Source organism: Sinohyriopsis cumingii, chromosome 3 (assembly GCF_028554795.1).
Source record: "Sinohyriopsis cumingii isolate HCF-2022 chromosome 3, ASM2855479v2, whole genome shotgun sequence".
Taxonomy (NCBI): Eukaryota; Metazoa; Mollusca; class Bivalvia; order Unionida; family Unionidae; genus Sinohyriopsis; species Sinohyriopsis cumingii.
In genome coordinates this window covers 134,980,701-135,000,553 of record NC_142963.1, presented here as the reverse complement: position 1 = coordinate 135,000,553, position 19,853 = coordinate 134,980,701, and the positions used below count along the sequence as shown (strand labels likewise).

Sequence of the window (19,853 nt, the reverse complement as noted above, 5' to 3'; positions counted from 1 at the left end):
TGAAATAGTATCATATATTTCCATATGATATGGGTTGTTATGTACACTATTGAAGTAGAATAATACATTTTCATATTCTAAGGTTACCACATATTCTGTTGTGAACATTGTATCATGTTTTGATATGCAATGTGTTGTCATATGCATTGCATTTAATTTGACATTAATTTTCATAAGCAACGGGTTATCATGTACATTTAATTTGACATGTTTGTATCATTACTGATGGGAGATTTTGTATCATTACTCATGGGTCATCATCCATCATATCTGTAATAGATCATGTATCATTACTCATTGGAGATCTTGTATCATTACTCATGGGAGATCTTTTATCATTACTCATGGGAAATCTTGTATCATTACTCATGGGAGATTTTGTATCATTACTCATGGGTCATCATCCATCATATCTGCAATAGATCTTGTATCATTACTCATGGGAGATCTTTTATCATTACTCATGGGAAATCTTGTATCATTACTCATGGGAGATCTTGTATCATTACTCATGGGTCATCATCCAGGACATACATGCACAGGGGATGGGGTGGGAGATTGGAATGTGATGTAAAAACTGGGATTTGCAATGGAAAGATTGTACTGCAGTTCCAGTTCACTGGTAGGGTGGGGGATCATCATAGAAAAAATAATGTGTGCCAGTACATATTACAGCTGGTCTAGATCTATGGATGTTTGTCATAAGAGAAATACTCTATGCCACTGCATACTACAGCTGGTCTAGGTCTGTGGATGTTTGTCATAAGAGAAATACTCTATGACAGGACATATTACAGCTGGTCTAGGTCTGTGGATGTTTGTCATAAGAAAAATACTCTATGCCACTGCATACTACAGCTGGTCTAGGTCTGTGGATGTTTGTCATAAGAGAAATACTCTATGACAGGACATATTACAGCTGGTCTAGGTCTGTGGATGTTTGTCATAAGAAAAATACTCTATGCCACTGCATACTACAGCTGGTCTAGGTCTGTGGATGTTTGTCATAAGAGAAATACTCTATGTCAGTACATATTACAGCTGGTCTAGGTCTGTGGATGTTTGTCATAAGAGAAATACTCTATGCTCTGGCTTTGTAGGGGGTTACAATAGGAGAAATGTTATATGCCACATCTGGGGTAGGGTGCTTATCATTGAAGAAATATTGTATACCAGAATAAAATGTTACAGCAGGTCTATTTCAAATCTGTTTTTAGTCAAATATAAATTATACATGGATAAATTTGATGACAACAAACTTTTTTTTGTCTGTCTCACCTGTATTGGCTGATTAAAGAGACATACGTGCAGCGTACATGTATCGGATAGACATAGGTACAGCGTACTAATTATCAGAAAAGCCCCGATTCAGTGTATATGTATCAAAAGAATAGGTACAGTATACATGTACTAGAAAGAGATTGTACAGTGTCCATGTATATTTTAAAAAACAGGTGCAATGTATCAGAAGACATAGATACAGGGTACACTTACATCACTGTTTCTAGTGGTTGTTCTGTTTTCAGTGTTAAGATTCTGTGTAAATCTTTTGCAGATCTTATATTACAAATAACATGTTTTTAGCTTGATCTCCAAACCTGTATATATAGTGGAATTGCCTGTACATGGCAACTGCAATGGAAGGTCTCTTAAAAGATTTATAATTTTGTTTTGAATTCATGTAAATGTTTGCATATTTCTCATTTTCAGTTCATAGTTTGCTCCCCTATGCCTAATGGATAAAATGTACATATTTACGTAAAATTTATTTACTTAAATAATGTAAGAAATTGAGGGTTTAACCAATGTATCAAGATTTAATTTTTTAAAAATGGATGTTTTAACTAATGTATCATGGTTTAATATAACTATGAGGTTTAACTAGTGTATCATAGGTTAGTGTAACATAGTAAGGGTGGAACTAATGTATCTTGGTTTAATGTAACAAACTGAGGGTTTAACTAATATATCATAGTTTAAGTATTTGTTCCGGCATCATGTAAGGATTTTGCCATTGCCAAGCCCCAGCCATATGCTATTGGGGAAGTGTCTACTTTGTTCGTATATTTGACTATCCACCTTTCTTGTGTCAACTTGGCATTAGGGAGGATGGGTATTTGGACCTAAATTTTGAACAGAAATCCTTGTCATGATATTTAGTTCAACTTTGATTTTAAAGTGAATTTTTTAAAATAATATTGGAATGAGTTACTGTTACGTTTTTTAACGGTTGGTCGTATTGAAATAGGATTTTAATCAAATTACTTACTGTAATATGTAGCTAGACCGATATTGAAATGCTGATTAAACCTTCAAAATGGCTGCCCTGATGGCAACTTTAAAGTTTCCTGATGGCAACTTCTCCTGAATGAACAGCTGTATTGACATATATGGGCATATCAGTAAAACACTATAACAATACATAGCAGGTCCTAAATGAAAAGGATGCTGATATGACTTACAACATGGCAGTCACTATGGCCATCTTATAAATTTGTTGCTACTACTATTCTTGACACAATGGAGGCATTGACTTTGGGCTTTCACTTAAACACCTCTTGACACAATGGTGGCATTGACTTAGCCTTTCACTTAAACACCTTGACACAATGGAAGCATTGGCTTTGGGCTTTCACTTAAACACCTCTTGACACAATGGTGGCATTGACTTTGGGCTTTCACTTAAACACCTCTTAACACAATGGTGTCATTGATTTTGGGCTTTCACTTAAACACCTCTTGACACAATGGTGGCATTGACTTTGGGCTTTCACTTAAACACCTCTTAACACAATGGTGGCATTGACTTTGGGCTTTCACTTAAACACCTCTTAACACAATGGTGACATTGACTTTGGGCTTTCACTTAAACACCTCTTAACACAATGGTGGCATTGACTTTGGGCTTTCACTTAAACACCTCTTGACACAATGGTGGCATTGACTTGGGCCTTTCACTTAAACACCTCTTGACACATTGGTGGCATTGACTTTGTGCTTTCACTTAAACACCTCTTGACACAATGGAAGCATTGACTTTGTGCTTTCACTTAAACTCCTCTTGACACAATGGAAGCATTGACTTTGTGCTTTAACTTAAACACCTCTTGACACAATGGAAGCATTGACTTTGTGCTTTCACATAAACATTTCCTGACACAATGGAAGCATTGACTTTGTGCTTTCACTTAAACTCCTCTTGACACAATGGAAGCATTGACTTTGTGCTTTCACTTAAACACCTCTTGACATATGTAACTGCTTCTGGATGAAAATTTTAGTCCATTATTATATTTCATGTATAGACAGTGTGTTGCATACCTGTCTAATTAGTATCCTTGTCAAAAGTATAACTTTCGAATCAATGAACATCGAACATAAATTGGTTATAAAGCATGACTAGGCAATGAGTTCCATACCAGTAGCCATGCCCACTGCCCCAGGGTCCATGTCACGGCAAGGGAAAATGAGTGACCCCAATCCATTCATGGGCAGAACAATTAAACCATTGAAGGTATTTTTTGAATGAACTTTAGCCTTTCATATATATTGGTGTGATGGTGTCATGTGTTCAGTCATACCCCCTGCCTCAAGGTCAGGGTTACAAGATTGGATAATGCAAGTCAGGGGGCTGTTTCTTTATCCAGGCTGTTTTTGTTTAACCCCTACATATATTTTTATGACACTTTATCCATATCCACATGTTATTCTTCAATTGCCTTGCTGGAAGATCAAGGTATTGAGAAAGAAAAAGGTTACAAAACAGGTATCACAGTACTCATGTTGTGCTTCACTAACCCTTATAACATTAAACTTGTTTTTTGTAGCATTTGTAATTGTCCTAATGTATGATATATACTCGCTTATAAGCTGAGTCCATTTGCAAACAGCATAGACCAACATCTGCCATCACAAAATGCATCAGCAGATTAAGGTCTGTATTATTTGTTCTACTGATAACTCCTAGCAAACTGGATAGATCCAGATCTGCCAATGTATTGTGTCATGGCAGATTTGGGTCTGTGCAGTTTGCAGTTGGGCTAAACTTAAAAGCAAGTATATACAGTACATTTCTTGATTGCAGGACAAAATCGTGGAAGAAAATCAATGTAAAAGTTTTGAATTTTGTTAAAAAATATGTGATGATCAGTAACTAATTTTTATTTTTCTTACTGTATATTGATTGACTGTTTTGTGGTGGTTTTGCATGTATAATTAGTTTTAGGTGCAGAAGAAATAATTAACAATATTCTCTCAGATATTGTTTGCTTTACTTCAGATATGATTTAGTTCATTGCAGTTGATGGAGAAATATGTGGGAAAATATACAGGTATTTGGGGTCATTTTGCTTGCATTGAATGGCTTTGTTTTGCTTATGTTATTATTATAATAGTTTATTTATTGCTTTATTTGGTTATAATGTCTCTTTCTCAAAACATTTAGAATAGCTTTGATGTATATACAGTGTTGGTACTATTTTGATGTACAGATCAAAGTGCATGAAAGCTAAGGTTGTAGTGACCTAATTATTTAAGCTTTTTAAATATCTACCAAAGAGGCCTCAGCATTTTGCTTCTTGCATCATTATACTTCTCGTATATAATTGTCATGTGACCTATTTGCAGAATATTATTTTTCTATGTTGGACCATGAAATACCTTAATGTTCCAGATCCAGTTATGAATGCTAAGTTGAATTTAATTGTTGTGTATATGCAGTTTTTACACTCTGGAAATATGTTTATCTGGAATTGAGCATTACAGTAATTTTCATACAGTATTTCTTCGTTTTATGTCAAACACAGTTCAACACTTCCATAATGCACTCTGATCATGTGTATGCCATGTCATCATTTTACATAGATTTGACTGTACTATGACAGGAGGAAATGTGTATTCCTTCAATCAGTATGTATGTTGCAATTGTAAACTAATTTTCATGTCAAATAAATAACACATGTTATGGAATCTCTCAGAAATCCTGGTAAAGCAATCCATTTGTTCACTCTTCTGTGTTGTCACATTTTGAGGTCTTGTCACATGTAATATCTTTGTTTAGTGAAAACCTTAAGAGGTCCTTATATTGTGAGTATCAGAGAGATTTTACATGCAGGTACTTTCAATTATTCCCTCATTTGTCTTATGTCACAACTCAGTCTTTATCCTTTATACAGTCATCAGGTTTTAGGGCCTTGTTTTCCTGTACTGACCATATTGTAAATGTATTATTGAAAGTCTTTGAATTAATTGGGTATAGTTACCTGAATTTTCTGCACAAACTTTGATACATATATTAGTAAAGACCTAATTGTTCACCAAATCAAATGAGGTTGTAAGGGAGACTGAATTATTTAATACCTGAAATTGTAAAGGAGACTGAATTATGAGGCAGAATGAATTATTCACTACATCAAATGAGATTGTAAAGGAGACTGAGTTATTCACATCAGATGAGGTTGTAAAGGAGACTGAAGTGTGTGTGTGATTAGAATTTTTAACATAGCTTTAACAATTTTTCAGTCATATCGCTACAATATCTGCAGTGTGGCAGTTTATAGTGATGTTTAGCAGTGTGGCATCATGCTGCAGACATGTAGCATGATGACCAACCCAGTCACATTTTATCCTGACACCAGGCCCACCAGTCCTAACACTAACCTCTTAATGCTGAGTGACTAGCGAGGCAGTTGTTTGTACCATTTTTGTAAGCCTTTGGTATGACTCAGCCGGGGTTCAAACCGATGACCTCCTGTTTCCGAGGCAGACGCTCTATCCACTAGGCCACCGGAACAGTCAAATGAAGTTGTAAAGGAGACTGAATTATTCACAACATTAAATGAGATTTAAAAGAGACTGAATTATTCACCTCATAAATTGAGGTTGTAAGGGAGATTGAATTATTAACCACATCAAATGAGGTTGTAAAGGAGACAGCAAACAACAGCTCCTGTCACAGAAATCCTGCCAATGTGCACATTGGAGATCTGTTGCTCACATATATAGATTATTTGATTGAAATATACTATATCTGTAACCAGATTCTTGTAACTGGATATGTTTGCCATGCCCCCCACCATGATGACCATGCAAGAATCCCAATGGGTCGAATTTCACCCCGTTTCCTCTGTCAAGGACTCAGGATCAACTCCCCTCGAGTTTGGAATCAAAGGACAGCCCGAAGATTACATCGATCTGAATAGCAGTTACTTGTACCTGAAAGTCAAAGTTCAGGATCCGACTGGAAATCCTATAGACACTGAAGCAGTAGCTCCCGTCAACAATTTCATGCATTCTTTGTTCAGCTCAGTGGATTTGTACTTGAATAACAAACTGGTCAGTAGCAGCATGGATACGTACCCTTAACGTGCCTGCCTGGAAAATCTCTTGATGTACGGAAAAGAAGCCAAGAACACTCATTTGGATGCTTGCGTGGTATGGAAACCTGACGCGGCAGACCGTTTTGACAAAACCGAAACTGATACAACCAAAAGACACAATGTGGGATTTACAGGACGACGAAACAAAATCAAAGACAACAAGAGTTTAGAACTGATGTATCTTTTGCATTTGGACATGTGGTTACAAGAAAAGTATTTGCTGAACGGTGTGGATGTCCGCCTGAGACTGAATCGCAACAATACCGCTTTCCATTTACTGGATGCAAGTGATGAGGCTTACAAAACCAAAATCTAAGAAGCCAAACTCTGTAGAAGTGTTACCTAAAGTGGGAAATAACATCAGTCACACTTTGAGCAGAACGACCGCCAAGTATCCGATACGATGCGTGGAAGTGAAAACCATTCCCAGAGGACATCAAGGCCAGTTACCCAAGCGTTTAATCCTTGGTATGGTGAGCAATGAATCCTTCAGCGGAGTCCGCGATCAAAATCCTTTTAGGTTTCACCACTACGACGTGTCCAAGATCGAAGTCAGTCGCGATGACAAGACCTTGTGTACCAGACCTTTCGAACCTAACTTTAAGGAGAAGAATTACTTGAGATCGTACTTGTCCCTGTACGAAGCCACGGGTCAGTTGGGGACCAACACCAGTCATGACATTACGTACGAGGATTATGCAGGAGGCTATGCTTTGAATTTTTGATTTCACTCCAGACCAAGGCAGCGACGAGGAGCATTTCCGCCTTATAAAATCAGGCCAGATTCGTGTGGAACTTCAGTTTGCTGAACCTCTACCCCACACGGTGAACGTCCTCCTGTATGCAGAATTCGACAATACCCTAGAAATCAACAGTTTGAGAGAAGTCATTCTAGACAATTAGAAGCCATGGAAGACTGTTATCCCTCTTTACATAGTGGAGAAGTTTTGGACATGGAATGTGATGAAACCGTGGAAGGAGAATCCCAAGACAAAGACGAAAAGGACCTAGTGATAAAGCCCAGATGGCCAGAATAAGAACAGCATTTAGTCTCCTGTTTTGCACTTGGAAGAAAAAATTACGGAATTGATCAAGAAAGATTATTATGGATGTCAAAACGATTATCCCAGCCAAATTCAACACGATACATGCCTGATGCTGAGTCAAGAAAAAAAATTGGACGAGTATCTGGACAAAGCTTGGGGTCTCATCTCGGATGAAGCCGTGTTTCATCAGTGGTATAAAGGCTTGCGTGAACATTCTTGGCCTCCATTAACGTCTCTGGAGATCCGTCGCATCGAAACTCTCTTGGACCAGGGTACGACGTTGGAGCTAATAGCCGTTTACTTGTCAGACATTTTCCAAGAGAAAGTCACGATCGAATTGATCACTTATCATTACCTGTGAAGAAAAAAAACAACACAAAAAATGGATACCTGGGAACTTTATTACCTTTGAACCACAGTTCGTACATTGCTTCTTGGAATCCTGTCGTATGTGCAAAATATGAACTACCTCATCGCAAACCTCAAGACCATCAAGCTTATGTGATCAACATGGACGACAGTCATCTCCCAGGAACCCACTGGGTAGCCGTCTACTTTCCTCAAGAGGGATGTGTGGAGTATTTTGATTCGTACAGATTGCCCTCTTCGGAAATCGATATAATTGACTTTATGAGAAGAAATGCTCAGACAACACGATTCAATAATGTGAAATTAAAGGGCACAGATGTTTTGGTGTGTGGACAATATTGTGTGTATTTTCTTCATCAACGCAGTCTGGGCTATTCTTTAGAACATTTAGTGACTTATTTTGATCGTCATTCTTCTAGAAACGATGAGAAAGTAGATCGATGGTTTTGTGACCATTGTGGTTATCTTTTGTCTGTAGCTAGGAAACGTAGTGTACATCAATGGCCCAATGACTACCAACAGTGGAGATCTCAATTTAATTCACAACATTGTCAACCTTGTCCAAAGTAGATAGTTATCGAAAAAAAATGTTTATTGTTGAATTGAATGGTTAATTTTTTTAAAAAATTGTTAATTGTTAGTTGTGAGTTATTTGAATAAGTAATGTTGTGCTTTGAAAAAAAATTCGGTTGTCGTTTGTTTTGCCATGGGTATCATGAACCATGCTCTTTGACTTCTCTCTATCCCTCAAATCAAACTATTTTAGCGTTCCGACTCAAAACCTTGTAGGGATGTTTTCTTTCGCGTCCGCGCTTTTACCATAAAAGCAGGGCTAGTCTCCAGTCTGCTCAAACACTGATTGGTTCCTATTTTATATTTCATGTACACTTTGTACACTAAATTCAAACTTGTTCGTCAAAATTTATTCAAAATTGATAACTTTCTTAATTTGATTATTGCAGAGGTGGCTTACACATTATTGGCATAGATCATTGTCCATTAGTACAACTGGACTTAATTTGAAATAAGTACGGGCTAGCGTTTCAGGAAGTACACAACATCCACGGCTGGCTTGCCGAGTGCCTTTCCTCCTCTACCATGCTCGGACTTCGTAAACGTGGCAAGATGTGGAACGATTTCCACTTGCCACACGACCAGGTGTCCTAATGTGACGTCATCGCAGCCGACCAATTGGAGCGTGCGTCACATACTGCTTGGGTTGACACCTGGGGCAGTTTAATCCAACTTGACAAACATGAGTGCGTGCTTTCACTGTTCCCACTCATGTAAGAATCTTACATTTAGATTGTTAAGAACAAAAAAGTTATACAACCTAACGGTTATAATCAAGAAGTAATCTGTGAGTACATAAATGCCTGTATTAAAGGTCGCGCACGAGTCGAGTATGGCTGGTCATTTAGGCGTAAAGAAAACAACGGATAGGGTATTAAGAGAATTTTATTGGCCTGGCGTCAATAGCGACATAGCGCGGTTCTGTCGCTCGTGCGACGTTTGCCAGAAGACGATCTCTAAGGGCAGGGTAACTAGAGTACCGTTAGGTCAGATGCCCTTGATAGATACTCCGTTCAAACGAGTAGCCATCGACATTGTAGGACCAATATTTCCGCATACAGATCGGAAAAACCGATACATCTTGACACTGGTAGATTACGCTACCAGATATCCAGAAGCCATAGCTTTGCCATCAATTGAAACCGAACGTGTAGCCGAAGCGCTCGTAGACATGTTCAGCAGGGTCGGAGTGCCCGAAGAGGTTCTTACGGATTGTGGAGCGCAATTCACCTCAGATCTTATGGCAGAAATTAGTAGGTTGTTGTCCCTTAAACAGTTACGCACAACACCTTACCATCCTATGTGCAATGGATTGGTCGAGAAATTCAACGGCACATTGAAGCAAATGTTGCGGAGAATGTGTGCGGAAAGACCGAAGGATTGGGATAGATATATGAACGCCCTTCTGTTCGCATATTGTGAGGTTCCTCAGGAAAGCTTGGGTTTCTCCCCGTTTGAACTATTGTACGGTAGGACAGTTCGTGGTCCTATGCGCATACTTCGTGAACTGTGGACAGACGAGGTCGCGGACGAAGAAGTTAAGACCACATACCATTACGTAGTTGATTTGCGCGAAAGATTAGAAAGTACTTGTCAAATGGCACAAGACGAACTCGCGAAATCTAGTCGTAGGTACGCTTCTGGTGACGAAGCGGAATTCGTCTCCAGCACAGAAATACCCCTTGAATACCCCATGGACGTATGCCCTGAGTTATCGGAGGGTCAACGTACACAGATTATGGAGGTTTTGTCCAAATACCCAGATGTGTTCACGGACAGACCAGGCTGTACGGGTCTAATTCGACACGAGATCAAATCGAATACCACTGAGCCTATCAGGATTAAAGGATATCCGATACCCTTTAATGCACGGGAGACAATCAGCGAAGAAGTGATGAAAATGTTAGACCAGGGAGTGATCGAACCTTCAAACTCCCCGTACTCGTCCCCCGTGGTGTTAGTCAGAAAGAAAGACGGGACCAACCGGTTTTGCATCGACTTTCGGCAATTAAACAAGATCACCGTATTTGATGCAGAACCAATGCCAGATATGGAAAGTGTATTTTCAAAATTGGCAGGTCATAAATACATTTCCAGATTAGATCTAAGCAAAGGATATTGGCAGATACCCATCGCCGATAATGTTCGCGAGTTGACGGCATTCGCGACTCCCAAAGGACTGTTTCAATTTAAAGTTATGCCTTTCGGTTTAGTCAACGCCGGTGCGTCGTGCGTTCGTCTCATGCGCAAATTATTAAACGGAACGGAAAACGTCGACAGCTTCGTAGACGACATCTTTGTTTACACGCATACATGGGATGAACATGTTAAGGTATTACGGGATCTGTTCGATAGACTTCACATTGCAAACCTTTCAGTTAGGCCTACTAAGTGTAGCATAGGGTATTCCAGTCTGGAATGTTTGGGACATCTGGTAAGTGGATTAGGCCAGTTGCAACCTCATCCAGATAAAATAGGAGCAATCAGGGATGCCCCTAGACCAGAGACAAAAAAACAAGTAAGGTCTTTCCTAGGTCTAATCGGGTTCTACAGGAAATTCGTCCCCAACGTTTCGGCTATTGCCAGCCCATTAACGGATTTGACTAGGAAGGGGCAACCGAATAAAGTTTCATGGGGTGTATGCCAGGAAAAAGCGTTTAACACTCTAAAACACAAACTGGTAACTGCACCAATTTTAAAGTTGCCGGAAATAGATAAACCTTTTGTACTGAGGACCGATGCGTCCGATACGGGTCTTGGGGCTGTTTTGCTACAGGAGAAAGGGGGGATGAAATTGCCCATTGCTTATGCAAGTAGGAAATTGCTCCCTAGAGAGGAAAAGTACTCCGTGATTGAAAAGGAGTGCCTAGGTTTAGTATGGGGAATAGGAAAATTCCATACATATCTTTTTGGGAGGGAGTTTACCTTGCAAACGGACCATCAGCCGCTTTTATATTTGAATAAAGTAAAGGTCACCAATGCAAGATTGATGCGCTGGGCATTGTCTTTGCAACCATACAGTTTTCGAATCGAGGCAATTCGAGGGTCAGAAAATGTGGGAGCTGATTTTTTAAGTAGGGTGTAATTAGCAAATCATTTCGTTCGGTCTGAAAATTGCAAGTTTTAATAATGATTCATTGTTCACATTCCGTGATTGTTCTAAAAGTGATACCACTTTTTTTTAGGGGGGAGGTATTGTCACGGAATGGTGTAAATGTTGTTAATTAAATACATGTACTCGGGTTTCGTTTCTTTTCTCTGTACAACGATACCCGAGGGTGATTATAATATGGTCTATGTATTTCGAAATCGTGAGTACGATTCGTCCTGTGCCACACGTGCAAGGTGCTTTTGATAAAGAATAACGAAAATTCTAAAGGTATAAATACGTTACTACATGTAAAGGACCTTTACAATACTAATGGTTTTGTCAGCAAGCGGCCTGCTAAAAGGATTCGCACAACTCCAGCTGTAGGGGTAGGTAATGTTTTGGGTTTTAAGTGATAACTAGTGTATTACCATATTTGCCTTTGCATGTTTGTTATAGTTTTCTTTACATACCATAATGCGTGCATTTTTTATTCTTGTTGCGACGTAGTGCAGGACTTATATTGGTAATGTAAAGCTACATTTTTTAAAAGAATTGTTTACTATTGTCTTATCAAGCAGGGTTAGGTTTACTATTGAACCTCTGTTTTGTAATTGCCATTATAATATAATCTTTTTAACTTACCATGTATAACGTCCTTACGTTATGTCTGTATCAAGTGTAGTACACTGTATCGGGTATATTTTCAGCTGAGTGTGTGAGTTTTTGATGGTAGGAATATCCGGGATGTCCAGTGTTGTCAGAGGGTAGAAACGTCCGTGTGTCCGGAGCGTTTAAGGTGCCGGAGCGTCTAATGTCTAGCGTCCGGAATGTCAAGAGTGACTAAGGTGACCCAGCTGTAGAGCCGTCAAAGGACAAGGGGTCCGGAGGGTCTAATATTTCAAGTGTCCGGAGGGTCTAATATTTCAAGTGATCATAGTATTCCGAGGGTCCGGAGTCTATATTGGTTGTGAAATTGATTCAGAGGAGCTGTGGAGCGGATAAGGTGCACGGGTGACGGAGTGCATCTCCACACATGTATTTTTAGCTGTATGCTAATTTTGGGTTAGTAGGACCCAGTGTATTATTCAGGACTGGAAGGATAGATTGTATATCCGTTCTTGTTTAGTGACATAATTTCGCTACCTGAGCGAATACATTTTTTTTTACTATGTGTAAAGACTTACATTGTTTACTATTTGAGTGAACTATATTCATCTTTCCATTATTGAATCATTTGCGAAATCATTTATCCTGTATTTTAGGGTTACTGAACTAAATTTATTTGTATATTTTTTCCATCTTTGAAACTGCGTTTTTTTTTGTTAAATAGATCCAATATTTGGATTATAAATACGCACACATCTTCATAATCCACTACTCATATAAATCGCCACATTAAACCATATATCTGTGTCGTCAAAACGTGTTCTGTTGTTAATCCGAAATATCCCACCCGGTTATCTTGTTACAAATGGTGTCAGAAGTGGGACGATTTCGAAATACATAGACCATATTATAATCACCCTCGGGTATCGTTGTACAATGAAAAGAAACGAAACCCGAGTACATGTATTTAATTAACAACATTTACACCATTCCGTGACAATGTGGCACCATTCCTTCCCTCAGGAGTAATCAAAAAGGTGCCACTGGCACCATTAACCAAAGGTACATGTCTAATGCAGACGCACACCTCTATAATCCAACGCAACAAGTCTGCTCAAGGGTTTAAACTACAGCTAATATGATTTTTTAACTTAAAAAATAAAGGGGACAGGCACCTTAAAGTCCACCCGGACCTCAGTGTTCAGCAAAGGGGCCTGCACCTATAAACCTAGATACAAAAAATTAGCAAAAAATCAAAATAAAGACAAAATTATTTTTAAAAAGAGTACAACTCGTAAACACGCAACGTTTCTCCTTTCTCTATCCTCCCAATTTTCTAAAAATGCATGTTTTTATATACTAACCATAATATCTAAGGTCTGACAACAAGACCAGAACACCAATTAACTCTCTAAATTTAGAAATATAGGTTACATAAGTCCAGTCATCAGGACCCTCCGCACAAGGCGGAACAAAAATAAAGTCACAACAAACTTTAAATTAACAACGCACTACACAGGGAACACAGCACTTCCTTCAGACCAAGTGCTGACATCTTTATTCTTGGAAGAAAAAGAAAATAACAATTTTTATTTTACATGTGTCATAAAATAGGGCTTGAGGCACAATGTTAATTAAGATGGTAGTTGATGGTCGTGTGGCAGTTAACAACAAAGAACAGTAGAAGAGGACTCCAGCAGGAAAGACCAGCAACCCACAACAACGAGGGAAAGAAGACAGACATCTATCAATTGCCTCAATAGGAGCTCTCATTTTGGCTATTGGAGAACTCTTTAGATACACCACTTTTTGTAGGATCATTTTTGGACACCGCCATCAAAATTCGAAACCTAAATTACAATACAAGAACTAAAATTACCGGGTGACAACCACCTAACAGATTGGCATCATTTTCTTAAATTTTTTTATTTTTTTTATATATATGAAAGTATACTCTGTACACAAAGAAAAGGAAACAAAACTACTACAAGTAAAAAATAAACAAAAATTTAACAACTCCTAAGATTAGGTCAATTACTGTGGCTAACACAACATTGGTATATGGTATCACGGTACCAATTGTTTTTCCATATACCTCAATGCTAATGTTTTGTGAAATAAATATACTTTCTGTCCTACTTGGGCATGCATGTCACACACTGTCATATAGAACAATGCTAGATTGTCAATTTGACAATGACAACCAGGTACTCCATTGCATTTAAGAGAGATAACTCTACTGGAACTAGACAGGGGTAAGAGTTACCCAGTCACAACAAGCACATTTTCAGCCATGTGTACCATATTTTAAAAAAATCATAAAAAATACAAAATATGATCTAGATAGAAATTAACACAAACTCACATGTTGCCAAGAGGCTCAACAATTTTTTAAGCCAAACAGAAAGTACAACTCTTACATAATGCACCAATCACAGCTAGCGTTGTTCTTTAATTCTGAATACAATGTTCCATACACCTTAAGCTCCGCCCACCTGGACTTGCGCGCAATTGGTACCGTTATACCATATTCAACGTCCACTAGTACAAATGGACTAAATTTGATCAATAGGCTTTGTCGTTTCTAACAACATGGACCTGTGGCGTCGGGCGCCTCCTGGATATATGTCTTCCCTCCTTTGCCACGCTCAGACATTATAATTAAGTAGTGCGGCCATCGCACATAAACACGGGGATGTAGTGGCTCCATTCCTACAAGCCCGACCAATTAAATAGCCTGGTCATCAGGCATTAACAAGACGCAAAAGTACTAGTTTACATAAGCGTCTACAATTTTATATTCGGTTCGATTCGATTCGAGTCTGCTCAAGGTCTGAAACAAGACAAAAAGCAATCAAAAACAAACCAAGCAGAGGTTACTAAATAGGTAACAAAAAAAGAGAACAGGCACCTCTGATAAGTCCCCAGGACCTGATTATTCAGCAAAGGAGCCCGCATACTCAATAAATACACCTAAAGCAATAAACAGGAATGAACAAACAAACATCAAAATATAGACAATAGGTATTAACCAACGAGGACAGGCTCTTTTGATAAGTCCACCCGGACATGAGTATTCAGCAAAGGGGCCTGCACCTATTAACCAATAACATAGATACAAAAAAATAATAACAAAAAAATCACAATAAAGACAAAATTAAGGAAAGGCGCGCACTCCTAAACACGCAACGTTTCTCCTTTCTCTACCCTCCCAACTTTCTCAAAATGCTTGTTTGAACATACTAACCATAACACCCAAGGTGTTGATTTTAATTTATTTATTCGTTTGCTATTGGAAATAATTTAATAAGTAACAAATCCACTATTTTTGTGATTCTATGTATTTAAATGCATTTCTTTTTTGTCTTAAAATCTTCAGAAAATGGAGGAATAAAAGAATATCATCATCATCATCATCTCTCTCTCTCTCTCTCTCTCTCTCTCTCTCTCTCTCTCTATATATATATATATATATATATATATATATATATATATATATATATATATATATATATATATATATATATATATATATATACCGACATGTAAATGTACATCCTCATATATGGATTTACGTACATAATTTGTTATAAAAGAAACACAAAGTCGTTTCGTCTGCCAGAAGGTACATACACCGTTGAATACACAGACCATAAGGTAAAAATATTAAGTTCATCGTAGATATACATAAAATGTTGTTTAATTGAGTTTAGTTCACCATGACAACTGGTTTACAAATAATGTCCAAATATGTCTGCGCTTAGTAAGGAGCGTTATATGACAGTATATAAACAGTATACGTCACAGCGATAACGAGATAGTACACTGTAGGCTCTCTAGATTTTGTTTACTTTGATGCTAAATTAATGATATATTAAATAAGAAACATTTGGTGTGTGAGACGTAAATATTCATCGTGCAGTGTCTGGATGAGCTCGAGATTCTAACTACTACTTTGAAGAAGAAGAAAAAGTTATTTTAAGGAGAGGCCATTTCAATTTTAGTTCCCCAATAATTTGTGTCTAAAAACAAATCCATTTCAATTAAATAGTTATTGTCTATATATCGTTCAAGCCATACTATTCCATGATCATGTCCTTGATGGAACTCAGATTGTGTTTACGCCTTCTGCGGCTCGAACAAAGCAATCTATTATTTTTAACTTCAAATTTACAACTACAAGTTTAAATGGTCTGTTCAAAAGTATATTTTTTGGACATTGTCAATTTTGAACGAAGTTTTAGAACCTAACCTTATGACAGATTGTTTGTTTTCGTGGTGTGTATTAACTGTTTACCTTTTTGTACTTGCAATAATGCCATAGGGGTACTGCCAGCAGTTTGAATTATTTGCAATTTATTGTTGTTGTTGTTGTTGTTGTCGTTGAAACCATATAGCCAAATGCACCGTGTAACAGCCAAAGTGGTGTGACGCTCCTGAAATAAGTCACTATTTGCCTACTAGTTCTTTTGGCAACCATTAAATATCTCGATCAGCCATTCACATAAGAATGGTGATCCAGGCCACCATCAACGTTCACAATGGTCGCTAAATTGTACACGAACGAAATTTGTGAACTATTGCCTGAATTTTAAATACATTTATTTTGGGTTTATTTAAAAATAGCACTGAAATGTTTTAGACTTTGTAGCTTGTTTGTTTAAGTGGATGTTTATTATACATTTGTACCTTTTTTGTAATTACAATAATGTAATCTGATTATTTGCTGTGCTGACCTTTAAAACAAACATAACGTAATGAGCAAATTAGTACGATAAACCTTAATGGATCATTAGAAAACTGACTGCAGATATTTGGGACCTAGGGAATATTGTTTGTTTCAGATTTGGAAAATAAACAAAACATTTTTACTGCAGTGGTAGTTGGTTAACTATTTGCACTAATATCAAATGATCATTATGTAATCTAGGTGCTTCTAACGGGATGAATGAACTGCAATGTATATTTTCTATTGCGTTCATATGAAGTCAAACAGTCCAAATACATCTCATAAAGACCACAATATCTACTTAAACCTTAATTTTCTTGTATTGGAAAGAATTAATATCAAATTTTAAACAGAAAATAAACTATTTATGGGCTTGTGAATAGTATATCAAAGCTTGAAAGCTGAATTGACCCGTTCCGGAAACGTCACTTACATGAAACATTTCGGTCATATAATAAAACATGCAGCTATTTTAACAAAAATGCAGCATAACCTGTGGTGAATTTTTAAGCATATAATTATTATAAGGAATTCACGTAGTGTAGTAATACATTGAACAATGGTGCTGATTGGTTGAATGTTAATGGTTTCCTTAAGCCGCAATGTACGTACATTTGCCGTGTCCTTGAGATTGTGTTTGCCTGAACTTTTTACCTTTAAAAGCTTATCAACGTTTCAGACAGGATTTACGAAGGAGGACATTAGAAGCTATCCAAGCACAGTTCTCCAAGAAGCTGAGATAAGACGTACAAAGTCTCAGCGAGATCCGTACAGCAAACGTACTTGTAGATCGTGAACAGTGACAAACTGTGTATGTTCTTTTGGAAGCTGGGACCATGAAGGTTTCCGTGCGCATAAGGGGAGATTGGATCGCCATACCCTGCAAGGGCAATGAAAATATCTCCTGGTTGGGGGAGGAAGCTTTGCGCCGCTACTCCAAAGCAAAGCATGTTGATAAAGGTCTGGATGCAAAGGTTTTTGAAGCGAGGAAAGCCAAAGGAGGGGCGATACTGGACCCTGATGATTTGGTTAAGGATATTTTAGATGACAATGACTTCGTAACTGTTGGTAAGTTTGATTCAGATCCAGTTGTCCGGGTAATTGTATTTATCATGACACAGATAAATTACATAGGTACTATTTATCATGTATCAAATCAGTTCCCATTCTTAACCCTCACCAACCCTAACCCCAATATATTCTAATGTTCCTTAATTTTCAATTAAATATGCACAAACAATTTCCAGTCAAGTTAAATACCAGGTCTAATTATTGAATTTCGCCTTGCTCAGCATTTAATTAAAGTCAGCTAGAAAATATTCTCACCGTACCGGTCCTTTAAGGGAAGTAGGCTTAAGTAACTAAACATTCTATTCATCTTTTTTGTTTGCGCTAACAAACTGTTGTATAATTATCTCAGATACATTAACCAGGGATTTGTCAATTAGTATGTATTAAGTCTTGTACCGTTCATGGTGATGGCATAGTCCAAACATTATGATCCCATTAGATTTTATACAGTTCAATAGAAGTACAAATTAATAACATTTCCAATATCGTGTATTGGGACAATCATGCTTACTTCAGCTTCAGCTAATTAGATACATGTCCTGTTTTCTTTCTGTCTGTCTGTCTTTCTTTCTTTCTTTCTTTCTTTCCATTCGGTGTGGTTGTTGTTGTTATTATTATGATTTGGTTATTTTTCGCGCCAAGTTTTGCTCATAACATTTCTTGTAATAAGGCTCAATTTTAATTTCGCTATTAATAATAATAATAATAGGAGGAAGAAGAACAACAACAACAGCAACAACAAGAATAATTTGTTTACTGATGTTTAATTTTTCCCTAACGACTGATTGATCGCGAATGCAAAGAAAACAAACCTCAACAAAAGGAAGCAACTATCTGTGGACTACATGCATTATACAGTTTTGTTGGCCTGATTCTATATTTCAGTTTTGGACAGTGACATGTCTAGTCCAGTTACGGGGCCCGCGGAGCCAGTTTACCTAGAGGAAAAAATGTATCCTTGATGATGTAACAGTGTACACGCAAGTTTTAGTTGAGAGGTCAAAGATAATGAAAATGTTAAATGTCATTAAATGAGATCTTAAGGACATTTACTATGCAATATTAAGATCAGCGTGAGCGTATGGTCTCCGTGTTAGGAATAATTAGTACACTTCAAGATTCAAGGTTCTTAATTGGTAATGGAAGCCACCGGCCCATAATACAATAATATATATAAGACAGAATGTATCGCCTGAAGCGTACGTATACACATTGTGTTTATATTAAATATTGCTTTTTTATGTCGATGCAGCAATTTATATATAATAACAAAGGGATTTTGTATTGGCATAAAAAAACATGCAAGTTTTCTAAATATGGATTAATATGCCAAGGTTTAAGCATTTTTCTCTTGAATCTTGATGTCTACAAATGAAAAGTGTATGACATTCATCGTCCACGAACTCAAAATTACTGCGATAACAAAAATCACACAAACGATATAAAGTAGTTTCACCATCATGTCTCATAATTTCCATAAAACGTTTCCGACTAAAACATCTGAATTTTGCAAGAGCTTTACGGGCATAAATAGGTAATCCTGTGGAAACATACTTTTCAACATTTAATGTTTTATAATGTTGATAATACCTACATTTTGACGACAACGTGCTTATTCATGCCAGTTTTGACTAGTACAATCCTTCATTCTATGAGAGAATGCTGTTACAAATACATTAACATTTCCAACATCTTGCGACATCCATACAAAGGTAATACTGTAGCTAAATAAGAAATGTCAGACACGTGATGCCCATGTAACATGTCCGTTATCATCTAATAACTTAAGCATATTTTTAGCATTCTGCTTAGTATCTGCTCCGATCTAGATGTAATAATTTACACGCCAAGAGCAATATGTAACACGCAACAGTATTCTGCTACATTCTCTAATGGCAATATAATTATTAGTATTACGTTAGAGACATATAGTTGACAGAAGCGGCTTTGTACACTTACAGTACATTCTGAATACGCGTGTCCCCAAATTT

At 37.4% G+C, this 19,853-nt stretch overlaps 1 protein-coding gene across 1 annotated transcript in view; it reads left to right on the top strand.

Annotated features, from left to right (window-relative positions):
* The first annotated feature begins 17,486 nt into the window (after nt 1–17,486).
* LOC149803914 (histidine ammonia-lyase-like) overlaps nt 17,487–19,853 on the top strand; it is a 28,221-nt gene continuing 25,854 nt past the window's right edge. Inside the window, exons 1-2 of the mRNA XM_089951461.1 lie at nt 17,487–17,859; nt 18,748–18,814. Coding sequence (XP_089807587.1) covers nt 17,628–17,859; nt 18,748–18,814 — 299 coding nt within the window. The 5' untranslated portion in view covers nt 17,487–17,627. The remainder of the gene's footprint in view (nt 17,860–18,747; nt 18,815–19,853) is intronic.